General features: G+C 40.5%; 3 protein-coding genes and 1 long non-coding RNA gene across 5 annotated transcripts; 2 read left to right on the top strand and 2 right to left on the bottom strand.

The window, feature by feature from the left end:
• Positions 1-1,715: 1,715 nt before the first annotated feature.
• LOC116922940 (myogenic factor 6) lies at positions 1,716-5,769 on the bottom strand. Its single transcript, XM_032929428.2, has 5 exons — positions 5,153-5,769; positions 4,791-5,093; positions 4,360-4,578; positions 4,150-4,228; positions 1,716-2,067 (listed from the first exon to the last, which is right to left on the bottom strand). The coding sequence occupies exons 1-5, from the start codon at positions 5,558-5,560 to the stop codon at positions 1,934-1,936; spliced, it is 1,143 nt and encodes a 380-aa protein (XP_032785319.1). The 5' UTR covers positions 5,561-5,769; the 3' UTR covers positions 1,716-1,933.
• Positions 5,380-8,948, top strand: LOC116922900 (alpha-L-fucosidase). Its single transcript, XM_032929369.2, is given in 13 exon segments — positions 5,380-5,518; positions 6,042-6,121; positions 6,192-6,428; positions 6,494-6,663; positions 6,726-6,864; positions 6,927-7,033; positions 7,109-7,269; positions 7,397-7,598; positions 7,691-7,831; positions 7,928-8,090; positions 8,173-8,260; positions 8,263-8,319; positions 8,398-8,948. Coding segments are annotated over 11 exon segments (1,425 nt in total). The 5' UTR covers positions 5,380-5,518; positions 6,042-6,121; positions 6,192-6,324; the 3' UTR covers positions 8,491-8,948.
• Positions 8,949-9,091: 143 nt separating this feature from the next.
• Positions 9,092-13,801, top strand: LOC116922781 (chromatin-remodeling complex ATPase chain Iswi). 2 transcript variants are annotated; one of them, XM_032929196.2, is made up of 15 exons: positions 9,092-9,654; positions 9,732-9,794; positions 9,853-10,392; positions 10,453-10,740; positions 10,804-11,148; positions 11,222-11,362; positions 11,421-11,615; positions 11,683-11,964; positions 12,056-12,165; positions 12,228-12,351; positions 12,412-12,651; positions 12,713-12,812; positions 12,878-13,029; positions 13,094-13,254; positions 13,317-13,801. In XM_032929196.2, exons 1-15 carry the CDS (start codon positions 9,592-9,594, stop codon positions 13,621-13,623), a joined length of 3,111 nt encoding a protein of 1,036 aa, XP_032785087.1. In that variant the 5' UTR covers positions 9,092-9,591; the 3' UTR covers positions 13,624-13,801. The 2 variants fall into 2 exon arrangements, with proteins under 2 accessions (XP_032785087.1, XP_045029922.1); XM_045173987.1 differs by having other exon boundaries at positions 9,092-9,675.
• Positions 13,056-14,374, bottom strand: LOC123472448. Its single transcript, XR_006646867.1, has 2 exons — positions 14,230-14,374; positions 13,056-14,162 (listed from the first exon to the last, which is right to left on the bottom strand). It is a non-coding gene; the product is annotated as an uncharacterized LOC123472448 (long non-coding RNA).
• Positions 14,375-16,800: the final 2,426 nt, after the last annotated feature.

Here is a 16,800-nt window from a genome sequence, read left to right as displayed (position 1 = left end):
AGCGAGGAGGGGAGGATCCGGAGGATGTGGGTGCTGGTACGTAGTACCCGGGGAACTGCCGGAATTTACTCGGAAACGTGTTTCACTCTACACTCCATTAGCAACGCGTGGACCCAGAAGACGATCCAAGCCAAGAAGAGCAGCTCCTTTTTGTTTTAAAATTTTTTTATTTTATTTTTTGAAACACGCGTTCTCCGTTTTTCTCCCCTTCAGCAGTTATTCCTCTTCTTTTTGTCATATAGGGGCGGGCTAAAGAAGACCCACTCGCAGCGTCCTCTTGCCATGTGCCCCATCGATTTGAATGGACTGTAGAGCGACCTATGACCTTCTATTATCTCGGTCAACCTTCTCCACACTCGGAAGCAAATTAGGCTCCAAGAGCAGGGAGGTCAGTTAAATGTTCACACTCTCATTAGCAGTGCAGCGTGTGCCTGTCAACTAATTGTCTCAGAATATTCCTTTTGTTTTTGCCAATTTTGCCAGGAGAATCAACAAAATCCATTACACTTTTTTTGAAAAGTGATTTGTTTAAAACATTCAATTTGACCATGTCGTACAGCTTATATCCGGTTACTGTGTTGTCTTTTTGTTTAGTTTTTTGTTTCCCTTTAAAACAGAGATCTTTTTGGGCGGTCGATTGACGTTTGCTAAATTACCCAGACGATTGGCGACGACTTTCGACCTACATTCATCTGTTATTCGGACATTGGGAAAAGAAGTGAAAAGCGTTGTAAATTCTTTTCACTTTCTAGCGACTGCCGTTTCATCTTCAGTCTTCCTCTCTCAACGTTTGTTATATATCCGAAAAGTTTGTTTAACGAGAACACACTGACAAAAAGGGAAGGAAAAAAGTTTGAGAGTTGTGATCTTTTTCCGGACCGTTGCAGCTGTTTGGGGCTGTCTCCCTTTCTCTGTCTTTTTATTTTATTATTTTTTTTTTTTTCTTATTTCAGAATTAGAGGAAAAAAAATAGTATGGAGGAAAACAGCAGTTGCCAGCTACTTGTTGTACGACGCAAAGTGGAGCTGAAAGCCGCACTCTATCCGAAAAAAGAGCCTTATGAAATCACGTATATCGCTTTCACGAGATTTTGACAGCCCTAATGAACTCTCTCTTTCTATGCGTAGCCGCTTTCCGCTTACATCGGAAACTACGGCAAAAATTGTTCTACCATGAATTCTGAGCATCTCTGGGACTGCTGAGAATAACAGTCTTGTACTTTTTCCAAAAGGTTTCAATTGTTTTAGTATTATCTTTCATTTGCTTGAATTTATAGACGTCATTGCTTTGGTTTGCGTGAGACTAGGTTCTATAGTACAGACGTGGAACGTGCCTTGCGTTCGTTGAGTTTAAAAATATCGCGTGTTTGACGGGTAAAAGAGACAAGAAAAAAAAAAGAGGAAATGGCCGGCAACAGCTGCAGAGATGCGCGACAAGTTGCCGACGAAGTAGGGACCTTTACAGTATATCGTCGGTGGGACGAACCTCAAGCCAGAGGATTAGACACGAAAAATCCTATTTCCAGCTCTATGTAGGCAACCGTATATAATGTCCGTTGGGCTTCCAACTTGATCCACTTGGACAAGTGGAATGTCTTAAGTAATAGTCGTTTCGTTATAGTATAAGCTCGGGGAGGCCTCTGCGTCTTTTTACTATTGGACTCTGTGTTTACCCGTCACCAAATGCGCAACGAAAAGAAAAACAACTGGGGAATGTTTTGGGCGCGACAAATTTGTGTATTGATAACAGTATAACGGATTCACCGTGATCATGGAGTCCTTTTTACTTAAGTAGCATAAATATGTACAACAGTTTGGGGTTAGTAAACAACTCGTGCGTTTCGATCTACAGAATGAGTTTCACTTTCAAAATATTTCTGAAAATCGATTGACAAAAGAATTTTTTTTTTTCTTTCTTTAGGAGGATAGAATTGTCAGACTGTGCTGGTGTTGGTTGGTGCAGTGGTTGTCGTGCAAGTCGTAGCCAAACTCTCGACAATGAAACTGAGTCGATCGAGACTGGATGAACCCGGAGCAGATCCTTGTCCTACACCCGATCCTTCGTTGCCTGTCAAAGAAAAACAATAGAAAAAATGAAATTGCGAATTGCCAGATAATTCTTAATTCATCTTGTTGAAATTGTAAATAAATAGGCCTAATCCGACAATGCTGCTTATGTAAAATCGCTTTATTTTTGTTGTTTTCTCTCCAAACAATCAAATCCTCGTGAACTATCAACTTGTTTAGCGTGGCCTGCTGCAACAAAGCTCTTTTACTGAAATAGTAGGTATGATCACTTTCTAGATGGTGGGTTAAATATCGAAAGACGAACTGATTTCTAATTTCGTGTTACTGTTTCTACTCAGTTTTTAATAGGGGCATGGAAATTGCCAAATTGGACAAAGCGATTGATCTCGTTGTAAGTATTCTTCTCTGTTTTGTAAAAAAAAAAAATAAATCTAGCAATGAATGGAGACGACTGACGCTTGTGTGGATGTAAATTTTAACCATTCTGAAAACTTGAGAGTAAGATTTAATAAGTAGCAATGGCAGAGCTTGAAAGCCACTGTGACTTGTGACTGGTTCCATGGACAGCAGTGTCACTGCTACCCAAACAGGATTAATGGCTGATGGGTTACACATAAACCCTTTTTAGCTGGTTACAAAAAAACGAAGACATTTTTGCTTTTGAAAATCAACAGATGACAAGAAACAACAGAGCAACTTAATAGCTGAGTACCAGGCAATCTTTTTTATGAATGACACTGGAACTTCCACATTTGCAGAAAACCAGACGTCGACCGTCACAGCGTGTATCCGAAGGATCGCCTTCTAGGCTTGTTTCCAAAAAAGTAGAAAAAAAAAGTAAGATGAGTGCGATCACTCTACAGCGGAAGTAACACACGTGCTTGGGACGTCTCCGATTCCACCCTCAACGGTCTACACCTCTACGACTGTATAGTACTCCTTTTCCCCTTTTTCCAATAGCTATTAAAACCTTTGGCTTTTTTTGCTCTTGTTTTTTTTCTTCTCAAGTGCAATGGGAAGTTGACCGACAGCTTTATTTCAGAGTTCCTGTACAAGTCTCGTCCAAAGAGAGACAGTCGACGGCAAGCAATTTCAACTCAAATACTTTTTAGTTTCCCCAGTTAAAAGAAAGAAAACATGTAAGCTATATCGTAGAAAAGGTAATTAAGCTAAATTATTACTAAAAATGAAAATGGCAAAAAATCCGAAATGCGATTTAGGTCTCTGGGCTTTTTTTGGACAATTTTTGGCGTTGCGGCGTCTGACGTCGTTATCATCCGAGACTAAATATCTCTAGTCATTTGAAGCGTTTTCTTTCTAAAATTAGTCGGCATTGCTATGCAACGCCGTCGTCAAATTTGCTGTTGATGGGCTGTTAAACGGGTTTACTTTTTAATGGAGGGATATGCAAGGTGACGTCAGTCGTTTTGAGCCTTGCCTTCTATCTTTTTAAAACTAATACTAGTTTTATATTTCGTCCCCTTAGGTGATCCAGATTCATAGGCGAAAGGAAAACCTAGTGGTGAGGAATCGATACCCTCTTGGAGAGTCTGAGGTAGTAAAAAATAAAATGGAAAGAAGAATGACATTTTAAAGACAAATTAGTTAAGACGTGGGAGCGTATCCTTGAGACCCAAAGAAGAAGGCTCTTCTTGGGTGTGTGATTCCCCTTGGTGGGAGGGATCATAAACGACTTCATTAGTCCTCTCTGGTAGACCATCGTGTGGTCCAGTGGGTGAAAAGGGAAAAAAAAGGAGCGTGGGACAAGGTTTGTTGCGCTTTTTTATCTTCCCTTTTTCTAACTTTTAAAACATTGAACATGTTGGTGAACAACAGGAACTAGCAAAGCAATCGGAACGGACTGTCTTAATATAATGGACGTGAGGAGAGACGTGAAGCGCCGTATTTTGGTTTGGAGTTGGTGGTGTCGACAGATAGACGAGAGAGGTGTTCCCCGATATTGGAAAAATACTGGAGGAAAGAAGGAGGAATCGTCGCATATCCTCGATAGTCGTCAACACGGCAGTCAATCTGTTGTCTACGTGGATCCAACTCAAGCAAATGGCCGTGTCGACAAGGCACTGAGAATACTTTATTGTCTAGTCGAATGAAATGAACTTACCGATTAACGGCGAGAAGTTGGTCAGACATTCACTGAACTGATGAAGTCGGGTCTGGTAGTAAGCCACAACGTTCGTCATCTGCGGCCATTTCATGAAAACAAAAATGCAAGAGAAAAAAAAAAATAGGTAATATTATTGGACGTAAATGTAGAGAATGAAACATAAAGCCATTCATTTGAAAAACAACCGTTGTGCTTGAGCAGACTTACATAGCCATTGTTGTGAACTGATATGGGTTCATTTTCGCCTCGGTTTTGACCGGAATCGCCGCCGTTGCCGCCTGATGTGGAAGGATCTCGCGAGGACGACAGCATGTCTTCTAGTGATTCGATATATTCGATGGCATTGCGAAGAATCTCCACTTTCGGCAGCCGTTGACCCGGATTGTTGCTTGTGCGACGCTTCAACGATTCAAAGGCTTCATTGACCTACCACGATGCAATACAACCAATCAGTTTTGGGAAACGCTTTGTTATTGAACATGGTAGGTCTAGTATCATTTTGCTAGTTTTACATGGATATGGCATGTCATTTGCTAACCCCTCTTAATGTCTCGGCTTCCCAAACTAAATGGAATTCGACCTACTATTTTTAAAGAAGAGTCGAATATTTTGTCGAATGTTAAACTCAGTTTACTTACTTTTCTAAGGCGCCGTCGCTCCCTCATCGTAGCAGCTTTACGCCGATCGACCGTGACATTCTTCTTTTTGCAAGCCTTGCAAGCCCAAAGTAGACAACGACGTCCTTGGTGTCCGTCCAAATGATGTTGAGCATTGTGATCCGCCGCCGTTGATGCGATTGACGAACCCGACGAAGACGAAGATTCGGGTGCCAACGTGTGTCCAGACGTTGATTCATCGCCGTCTGAATCCAATGAGTCTTCTGTCTGAGACATGCTTCCGTAGGTACCACAATCTTCTTCAGATGGAGCCATATGTGGCTCCTGTGTAGCAATTGAATGATCATAACTAACCTGGCTGTTTAAAAGCTGATTTGGCTTACCTTATCGATGGAAGACGTATGGTGACGCTGCTGAAAAAAATGTCGATGATCTTCACGATCCGGGTCCGGCTTGATCCCAGTTATATAACTGGATTGGTGGAATGATGGTCTACCGGTGGAGTAGAGCGGCATGAGGTGACCACCGCTATTTGATGCAGTTAGGCTGTTTTCATCCGAGCTCACCGACACTGGCCTAGATGAAGGAGGTGATAGGGGAATGGCTGGATGATTGTTGTAAGGATCGACGCTGAGATGTGAACCCGAAGACACGGCCGCTGGATAATATTGGTACTGATGTTGCGGATAACTTTGGTCGTAGCCCTGCTGTTGTTGTTGAATAGCACTTGGAGTATTCCAGAATCCGCCGTAAGTTTCTGCATCCGTGTAGCGTCGATGATCAGACATCATTTTTCACGGTTTTACTATTATTTTTATTTTTCTTCTTCAACTACTATTGTGAGTAAGTGTTGCGTAGCACTTTAGGTTGCTGGAGCGAGAAATTTCTACGGCGTATCACCTACTTGGTTCACCAAGTCACTGTGGCTTTCAGGATTTGACTTCGTTCTCTTATATCTTACTTGATACTAGAGGCGACCATTCAGGATAACTGGAACAGCTTCTTTTCGGTTCAAACTTGAAAACGAGGTGTAGGGTCTTTGGGTCTTTGGGGGAGGAAATATTATGCGATGTATCTGTTCATTCCCGAGTAGTCCTTCCCATCTCTGTTCCCATTGGCTAGCCAATTATCGTGACACGCCCACGTCCGTCAAATTTCCGTTTTAAATAGGATCCACGTTTCACTTAACAGTGTTCTGCATATTCGACGCTTAAACTGCCGTCGCTAAAACGCCTTCTTTTGTTTTTTGTTATTTTCTTGATTGATTTTCAGAAATAATTTGCTCAAGACGCCGTTGAAACGTTTCACTCGTCATATCAAAAATCGAACGGATAGATATAAAACTAATTTCGGTCAGATGAAATGAAAACTTAAATTTTATGTAATAATTAAAATTCTAAAAGGTTTTATCTTTTCGTTTAGATCAACATGCTTATTTAGAAATTCAATCCCGCAACCGCCCAAGTGAACGAGATACCACGTGAAGATAAGATAAAAGCTTGTCTCAGTGTTGTCGCTGGGAAAAGTGAACACGGATTCAGTTGTTGTGGTCACTATGAAGAAGCTCGTCGTGTTTTTCGAGTTGGCAATCATTCTTACAGTTATTTTGGCCGATTTCGTCAATCAAGACAACACAGGCGACGTATTCTACATCCAGCTGTAAGCACTTGTGTACGAATCTAAGATAATTTACGATATTCTATTTAAATGCTATTGGACACCAGTGAAAATGAGGAGAAAGAATGCATGAAAAAACCGTTCACGCCCGATTGGAACAGTTTGGACACCCGGGAATTACCAACATGGTACGACCAGGCCAAGTTTGGCATTTTTATCCATTGGGGAGTATTCTCAGTCCCCTCGTTCGGCGAATGGTTTTGGTACAATTGGCGAGGTAATATTTAATGTTTGCAATGCTAATTCGAGTATTTGTTACTTTAGTGTTGACTGGTTTAGAGGGAAGTCCTTCGTATGTGGAGTTTATGCAGAAAAATTATCCACCGAATTTCACGTATGCCGGCTTTGCGGAGCAATTTCGCGCCGAGTTCTTCGATCCTGATCTTTGGGCTGAAATACTGAAAAGCTCAGGAGCTAAGTAATAACAAACGGTCATATGCTTTTAAAATTAGAATTTTATTATAGAAACGCTTAATGTAGGTATGTTGTTCTGACCAGCAAGCATCACGAAGGATTCACCCTTTGGCCGTCAAAGTACTCCTGGAACTGGAATTCCATGGATATTGGGCCTAAACGAGATCTCGTCGGAAAGTTTCTCGCGAAATTTCATGGAAATGGTTTTGGTTGTTTGTCTTTTTAATAATAGCGATTTCTTCCCACAGGTGAATTAGCTGAAGCTATTAGAAGAAAAACAGACATGCGTTTTGGCATCTATCACAGTTTGTACGAATGGTATCATCCCTTGTATCTCCAAGATAAAGCCAATAATTTTACGTCTCAGGATTTTGTCCGGTTCAAAACAATGCCTGAACTTTACGAATTGGTTCGTTAGTCATAATAGATACTGTACATTATACAGCTATTGTATGATAAGATATGATATTATGTGTCTATTAATGACCAGCAATCATGTTGAAACTAATTATACTGCTTCATTTTGTCTTTATTAGGTAGACAACTATAAACCCGACGTCATTTGGTCGGATGGTGATTGGGAAGCTAGTGAAAAATACTGGGATACGCTAAACTTTCTCGCTTGGCTTTACAATGATAGTCCGGTCCGAAATACGGTAGTCGTGAATGATCGGTGGGGACATGGCTTGGGGTGTAAGCATGGCGATTTCGTGAATTGTCAAGACAGGTATAATCCAGGTATACATTGAAAAACAGTATGATTCGTTCAAACGATTTGTAAACGAAACCTAATGTGTGACGCACTTGGTGTACGTTTTTCGGGTGAAAAGGTGTTCTGCAAACGCGTAAATGGGAGAACGCCATGACGATTGACAGATACGCGTGGGCCTTCAGAAGGAATGCCCGCCTGGAAGACTTCCTAACGACCCAAGAGTTGATCGAGACTCTTGTGACTACCGTCAGTTGTGGAGGTAAATATTCACGGGAGATGACGGCTTTACGAGCTGTGACTATTCCCTCTCGATTTGATTGGCTCGTATTTATACAAATGTGTTTGGTGAGAGCAGGAAATTTATTGATGAATATCGGGCCCACGGCAGACGGCGTGATTCGGCCAATATTCGAAGAGCGTCTACGAGACGTGGGCTCATGGCTCCATGTCAACGGCGAAGCTATTTTCAGAACTCGTCCATGGGCACTGCAGAATGATACTCTAACCAGCAATGTCTGGTACGTAATTTGACGATGAAATGGTCTCTCCCCTGGGATTTGTTGAAGTAACAATCGAGGTGACGTCATAACAAAATTATAGGTACACCAGCAAGAAAACATTGTTTTGGACGTATGTGTACGGAATAACTTTGCGTTGGCCGGAAAACAACATACTGATGCTTGGAGCCCATTACCATTAACTGACCGCAGTATCGTCACTTTGCTGGGGTACGAAGAGCCATTGAAAGTATTAAAATTTGTTTCATGTAACTAGGCCTATATAGAAATTTCACTCATCCGTTGAATTTTTTACTGTTTTCCTTAGTGGAGCATTTTTAAAGGCGTCGTATCAATCCAGTTTCCTGAAATAGACCAAGTCAGCAGTCAGTGTGGGTGGACTATCAAATTCGCCCTGTAATATTTAGCATTGCCTACAACACAACTGTTTGAAAACCAATGAATGTAAACATTTTGGCAGGATTTTTAGAACCACAATAGGTTCTCATGATTTGGTTTGGTTTAAACTTTAATTGACTTTCTTCCCGTACTGTTTCCATATCTGTTGTGCTTTTATGACCTGAGTTGCAGACGATCTGGTTTCACTTTCATAGGGCAGTAAAACGAAACAAAAAAGGAAGCTGTTGTATCCACGCAACCCCCACTGCGCGAAAAGGGGATTAACTTCTCCAATCGGCTGCGTTGGAGGTCCTTTTTGGTTTTCGTTTTTTCGACTGAAATCCAATTCTATGTGATGTTACTTTAAAATATTCACTTTGTTAGATATTCTAGTTGTAGAACTTTCGCTAGTTTCCATTGTTTCTATCTTCGAAACAATTGTTTTATGATTCAAATTCATAAACTGTGATACTTTCAGTAGAAGTGGGATAGGAGATCACCCAGTTTTATTAATGTCTTTTATCGATATTCATGTTAGCAGCGTACCATTTTCACCAGTCGTGCTTTAAGGGCTAGTAGAACATATAATAGGGGAGCAGATGCATCTATTTGTTACTGGCGTCACGCGGGAACTGGGTGGCACCTCATCGATTCTATCTATTAAGAGTCTCCATATTTTACACGTAACCCAGATACGTTATTGATACCGATTAAATTTCCTTGCCACCAAAAAATAAAAAATAAAAAATTTGTGCACGGTATTGGAAAAATGGCTCCGCAAACCAGCGTGGAAAAATACTCAAGCTGATTGTCACCAACTCACCATTCATCAATGTTTTGGGGAGAAGTGCGGTGTGCCCCATTGGCAGTCAATCGGGGCCGATGGCCTTGAAAACGCGTGTAAAGTGTTACATTTTCCGGCAATGTGGCAACGTCTGTTCGCGGCTCCTCCTTTGTCGAAACATTTAGCTCGCTTTTCCCGTTTTCCGTTGAACCGGCTTTGTTGTGTTGTTGCCTGACAGTATTTAATATCCCAGTTAATTTGACTATTACAATTGTGTCTCTTAATATTTTTGGCGGCGAGGTGTTCAACACGTTCGAAGCCTCGTAGCTTCTTATTAAAATGTCGAAATCGGAAGAGGAAAGTAGTCCTGTTGAAACTCCAGCTGACACTGGCGAAAATTCTGTAAGTGCCCATCATGAATTGGTAAGCAACGCATCTATTTGTCACGTTGTCTATTCTCATTTTGTTTTCCTTAATAGCAAACAGAATCTTCCTCGCGTTCTTCAATTTCCAAAGGCAGAGATGATTTTGAAAAGAAAACGGTATGTCTGTTCGAAAACAGTCATGATATTGTGTTGTCACATTTATTTTTTTTTGTAGGAAGTTGACCGTAGTAAGAGGTTTGATTACCTCTTGAAACAAACTGAGCTTTTTGGGCATTTTATGGCAGCGCCAGGTACCAAAGCTCCATCAAGCCCCTTAAAACTGAAACCAGGCAGACCCCGTAAAGAAAAAAAATCAGATGCTGGAGATAACCGACATAGGAAAACTGAACAAGAAGAAGATGAAGAATTAATGGAAGAAGTCAAGGCATCTGAGAAAGCAGCACTTGTTACACGATTTGATACATCACCATTTTATATCAAAGGAGGAGAGATGAGGGACTATCAAGTCCGTGGTCTCAATTGGATGATTTCTCTGTATGAGAATGGCATCAATGGCATCTTGGCTGATGAAATGGGGTTGGGAAAGACTCTGCAGACAATATCTTTGTTGGGGTACATGAAACACTATCGCAACATCAATGGACCTCACATGGTTATTGTCCCAAAATCAACACTTGCAAACTGGATGAACGAATTTAAAAAGTGGTGTCCTACCCTTCGTACCGTATGCCTCACAGGAGATCAAGAAACTAGGGTATGTTATACTTAGACGTATCCAACTGTGTTCTGGCATTTCTAACAGATATGTTCATAGGCCAACATCGTTAGAGATGAAATCATGCCAGGGGAATGGGATGCTTGCGTTACTTCCTACGAGATTGTTATGAAAGAACGCGCTGTGTTCAAGAAGTTCAATTGGCGTTATATGGTTATTGACGAAGCACATCGCATCAAAAATGAGAAATCAAAACTCTCCGAAATTGTCCGAGAGTTTAAAACATCCAACCGTCTGCTCATTACCGGAACGCCTCTTCAAAATAACTTGCATGAACTTTGGGCACTACTTAATTTCCTTTTACCAGATATTTTCAACAACTCAGAGGTACCATTTTCGCCTCGATAATAAAATAATACGTCAGATGTTTATTGCTAAATGATTTTGCAGGATTTTGATGAGTGGTTTAACGCCAATAACTGCCTCGGTGATGATTCTTTAATCCATCGCCTGCATGCCGTTCTTCGACCATTCCTCCTCCGTCGTCTTAAAGCTGAGGTGGAGAAACGGTTGAAGCCTAAAAAAGAAGTAAAAGTCTACATCGGACTTAGCAAAATGCAACGTGAAATGTACACTAAAATCTTAATGCGAGATATCGACATCGTTAACGGCGCCGGAAAATTAGAAAAAATGCGACTACAAAATATTCTTATGCAACTCCGTAAGTGTTGTAACCACCCGTACCTTTTCGATGGTGCTGAGCCAGGGCCGCCGTACACCACTGATGAACATATTGTGAGTGAAGCGTAACGTGAAAGTTTAAGTCTTTATTGGATATTAGCTTATAAAAGTGTTTTCTGTTTATCAGGTTTACAACTGCGGCAAAATGGTTATCTTGGACAAACTCTTACCAAAATTAAAGGTACAGGGATCTCGTGTACTTATCTTCAGTCAAATGACTCGGATGCTTGACATCTTAGAGGACTATTCCCTATGGCGGGGTCATAATGTAAGGAAATGGAATGAAAATTTTAATTTAAACTTAGCTAATATTATTTAACGCGTAGTACTGCCGGCTTGATGGTAGCACTCCTCACGAGGATCGACACCGTCAAATTGAAGAGTTTAATGCGCCAGACAGCAAGAAATTTTTGTTTATGCTTTCAACGCGAGCTGGTGGCTTGGGTATTAACTTGGCTACGGCTGACGTAGTTGTCCTATTCGATTCGGATTGGAACCCTCAGATGGATCTCCAAGCTATGGTAAAATCCATTGATTAATTGCTGATTAAGCACCAAATTTCGAACTAACCATTACTTTCGAATAAAGGATCGAGCCCATCGTATCGGTCAATTGAAGCAGGTCAGGGTTTTCCGGTTCATTACAGACAACACAGTGGAGGAAAAGATTGTTGAGAAAGCTGAAGTGAAACTGCGACTCGACAAATTGGTCATTCAACAAGGACGGCTACTTGACAAAACCAACAGCGCACTGAACAAAGATGAAATGCTGAACATGATTCGGCATGGTGCAGACCACGTTTTTGCCTCCAAAGATTCAGATATTACAGACGAGGACATCGATAGTATTTTAGCCAAAAGCGAGAACAGGGTTAGTGTTGCTTTAAGATAGAAAGATTTGAGTAACGTTAGCCTATTATTCTTCTTTTTTTTTTTTTTTTTTTCTTGCCTGCCATCTCCAGACCCAAGAAGTCGCTGAACGTTTAGAGAAACTCGGTGAATCATCTCTCCGCAATTTTACGTTGGACGCACCGACAGAGTCTGTCTATCAATTTGAGGGAGAAGACTATCGGTAACAGCGCATTTATTATGTCAAAATGCCAGTTACTGACTTTTTTCCAAACTTGTATTCAGAGAAAAGCAGAAGTCGATTGTGGGTGCCTGGATTGAACCACCTAAGCGTGAACGCAAAGCCAACTATGCAGTCGACGCGTATTTTAGAGAAGCACTACGAGTTACGGAACCTAAAGCCCCAAAAGTAGGAAAAAATACTTGGCGTGACTAGGGAAGTCCGGCATAAACTTGTTGATTTTCTCAGGCTCCCCGACCTCCAAAACAACCCATTGTGCAAGATTTTCAATTTTTCCCACCTCGGCTATTTGAGTTGCTTGATCAAGAGATCTACCATTACCGTAAAACGGTGGGCTACAAGGTACCTCGCAACTCAGAGTTAGGAGCCGAAGCTGCTAAAGTTCAACGGGAAGAACAGCGGAAGATTGACGAGGCCGAGCAATTAGCGGATGACGAACAGGCAGAGAAAGAAAGCCTTCTGACTCAGGTAATCGTTACATATAAAGTCTCCTTGCTCATATTCTTAACGTCTCAACCAATATTTACAGGGTTTTACGGCTTGGACGAAGCGGGACTTCAACCAGTTCATTAAAGCTAATGAGAAGTATGGCAGGGATGATATTGAAAATATTGCAAAAGAAGTCGAAGGTGTTTGATCTAGATTACGTTAGTAGTTTAGTTTCATGTCATAACGCCTTTGAATGATTTAATAGGTAAAACTCCTGACGAAGTGATGGAATACAGTGCAGTTTTTTGGGAGCGGTGTCATGAACTACAAGATATCGACCGAATTATGGCCCAAATTGAGCGTGGTGAAGCTAAAATCCAACGACGAACATCGATCAAGAAAGCTTTAGATGCAAAGGTAAGACAGATTAAAATAAGAAAATGTTGATGGTTGATTGCACTTTTATTATTTTGTTTTTCAGATGTCAAAGTATCGAGCTCCCTTCCATCAATTACGTATTGCCTATGGAACTAACAAAGGAAAAAATTACACTGAGGAAGAGGACCGCTTTTTAGTTTGCATGCTACATCGTTTAGGATTCGACAAAGAGAACGTATATGAAGAGCTGCGAGCTGCCGTTAGGTAAGATCAAATGCCAGAAGTGTAAATTTATCACCGATCGTTACTGTCCTGTTGATCTATAGATCTGCCCCCCAGTTCCGTTTTGACTGGTTCTTGAAGTCGCGAACAGCAATGGAGCTACAGAGACGCTGCAATACTCTCATTACCTTGATTGAGAGGGAGGTTCAAGAATGGGAAGAAAAGGAAAAGGTAGACAAGAAGAAACGGGGACCCAAGACTAGCATAGGAACTAAAGTTGAAGCCATACCGAAATTGGAGGACGACGGAGCCAAAAGTGAAGCAACACCAACAAAGGGTTCAAAACGCAAAAGCGAGGCAGCTGTTGGCACTCCAGAAACAAAAGGACGTGGAAAGAAAAAGAGAACTTAAAAAATATAGCTAATAAATAAACGTGGCAAACAAATGAAATGACAGACGGGACGAATATAAGAAAAATGATTCTTTGAACGAGCCATTCCTGCTCCTCTTCTTTTAAAATTTCTCATGGTATTTATTTACCGATTCATTAATGTACTATTTCGTGACTCAATACACATAAATTCTGGAACCTCTTGGGTTTGAGTAAATGATTCAAGATTGTTTGATTAGGAAATGGTTAGTCGTGGCAGAAAAACGATTTGCCTTTCGGTTTCAAAAACGTTTTTTTAGAAAATTCTTCGTTTACGTTTCCAAGTTACATGATACATGTGTCTCTGCATTCTGGAAGCTGTGTAAATCATTTAAAATTATAAAGCAGATGAATGCGATTACGCTGGATTAAATTATTTGATATTTTGTTTGTCTTCAACGCCACATTTGCCAAATCCACTAGGTGCCACCACCATCGTTAAGGAGAATTTTGACGACCAAGCCTTATGGCAAAGTCGGTGCAGTGAATGAACCATCCCCTCGATAACTCTGCTATGACTCTACTCGAAGCGAAGAATCAGTCCTATTGAAGTGAACAAAATCATGCGAAACAAAATGATATAATACCATTTTCCCTCTCAGAAAAGGGGTACCCTCTTGCGGGAAATACTACACAAAAAAACGAGAGTTTTGGGTCGGGGCATGGTCGGGGCGTAAGAGTGATTTTCCGCCTGGTGGGAGTGCCATCTGGCCATGGTCTAAGAACCTGGGTTCTTAGACCATGATCTGGCTACAAATGAGTTTCTGGGTGGAGTTGAACAACACACCCGCAAGAGGGTATCCCTTTTTCAGAGGGAAAATAGCCATAGTGGAGGAACCATGACCAGGAGTCTATGACGCTATGACTCTGATAATACTGTGTAATATATTTAATATATGTAATATAATTTTTTTATTACAGCCGCATTACTGTGTATGAAATTAATTTGTGATTTGCGTTTTTTTCTAAAACTTATATTTTCTGGTTTTATTTGGTTAAATCTAATTTGGCAACGCTTCCGCAATCCAATCCCTGCAATTTACAGATGCCGACCGCTCCGAAGGGGAGGGGTAAAGTGTATAAATTGTCTCGTATCTCTGGTTTACATCCCTGATAAACTTAGCAATGGAAGCTTGCTAGATGCATTGAACAAGGTAAGGAATTTTTACTCGTATTGGTTGAAATGTTAAGATTTTTTCATGTCTGGTATTTAGTTGATAAAGTAAAGTCCATGTTTATTATAATATAAGCATTGCAGTAGAGCATTTATCAGAAACTTTTGGTAGATTAAGATTCGAATTTTTCGTTTTGGTATTCACCACGTGGCGCCAACTGACTTTAGTTCATTTGATCTTGGTTGATGTAGCTTATTATTTTGAAATCACCTTAAAGTGGGGTCTTGTCTGTGATAGACGAAATTCTTTGTTGTCTGTAATTGATTTTGAGTGTTTCTTTGCAGTTCCATGTATCTGATCAAGATGCGAGAATTCCAATGGCTGGGGCATCATACACGGTGATTGTGAGTAGAATCCTAAAACTTGAATTTCTATTTCTTGTGATGAACCTAAAAAGTCTATGATAGGAATTGCCGTCTGATCATCAATTGATGATTCTTTTTTTCTGAACTTCGGTTTATTTAAGTTTGCCTTAGTCTTACTAGGGTAGCTGAAGCTCTTTTTTTTTTCCCCAGGTGTTGCTGGTGCAGCCATGCGTGGAATCCAAAGAGTTGATACTTTGAGTGTGCTGTTATTCAATGGTTAGGGGCCGTAAGGTAACTGCTAGTTTTTTTTTTTGGTTTCTATTTTATTACATGATGCTGTAATTTGCGACTGAGGCTTGATCTGCTGGACAATGCCTGTGTCCATAATGGCAGATCATCCTCTATGGTGACTCTGTGCTTCTGATGCTTGTATTTCCTTTAAATGTGGCTGTTTTTGTTGGCATTTTTACTATTTCCATAATTTCATTTTAGGTTTCAGCTGGTGTCTGGTGACGGTACTTCCAGATGCTATGTAATGGTATGTATAGCTATTTTCATATCTAATTCCATGCATTATCGATCGGTGAATACTCTACAATTTGAGTTTTAACGTTTGCAATGATGCTAAATTAATGCTTGTGGTTACCAGCTGGTAACTTCGAAATTGAGGTGTACCTTCTAGAACACTACCAACATTTCCTCATTAAAATTTATGATCGTGTGGCTTACTTTTAGTTTTTTCTTTCCAGGTACATTGTTATGCTCCATTTGGTGTGGTAATGATTGATATGGTAAGTTTTACAATTTCTTTTGTGCTATTTGAGAATCTTACCCCACCATTGCAATCCACTTTTGATTGGTGTTTGAAAGTTCTCATAAACCAACGAGTAACTCATCCTCTGAATGAGCTTAATGTTCATTTGGTCAGAAGTTGACACTACAATTTATGCGTAGTGGAAATTGTCTTAACAATAACCGGTTTCTTACGTCGTTTAGGGGATATCGGCTGGATTTTCGGTCATGGTAGTACCTATGCAGCGCTGTTTCACAGGTATTTATTCTACTATTCCTGAATTTGAGATAAGCACACTTTGCTTTCCTGTGGGAGCGGAGTGCTATATATCTCGTACATGAATCTCCGTATCCAATGCTTTCTTCGTGTTGGTATCATTGATTGCATTAGATTCGGATACACGGTGCTTTTTACTGAAATTTTCTTATCTGTAGAACTTCCACTGGAAACGAGTCTGGCGAGCATTAGGATTGTTGACTAAACTGGCTGGCTACTGATGTTTAGATATAGGTATGTTATTTTACGTGACAGGAATTTCAAGTTTGCACAGTGATAGTCTGGCTTTCCGCATTAATTGGATAGTTGGTAGAGAAAAGTGCTAAAGCATCTGGAATTTCTGCAGAGCTATATGGAATAATTGCTATCATAGTTTTGAGAAATTTTTACAATTAAAGGTTTCTGACGATTTGTTTTTTTATTCAGTGCGTGGAATACATTCGAGCCAATCAGTTTCCTCTGCTCAACTATTTCTGATGGAATAAATTGTCCTGTTTGTTACTGCAATTGCCTGTCCCTACATACACAATTGTATTAATACATTTTCATAAAATTGTTAAATGAGTGATCTTTTAGTTTGTCTTAAACATAGGGTGTTAGGTGTATCCT

This window comes from Daphnia magna, linkage group LG5, assembly GCF_020631705.1.
Source record: "Daphnia magna isolate NIES linkage group LG5, ASM2063170v1.1, whole genome shotgun sequence".
Taxonomy (NCBI): domain Eukaryota; kingdom Metazoa; phylum Arthropoda; class Branchiopoda; order Diplostraca; family Daphniidae; genus Daphnia; species Daphnia magna.
This window is presented reverse-complemented; position numbering and strand designations above follow the sequence as displayed.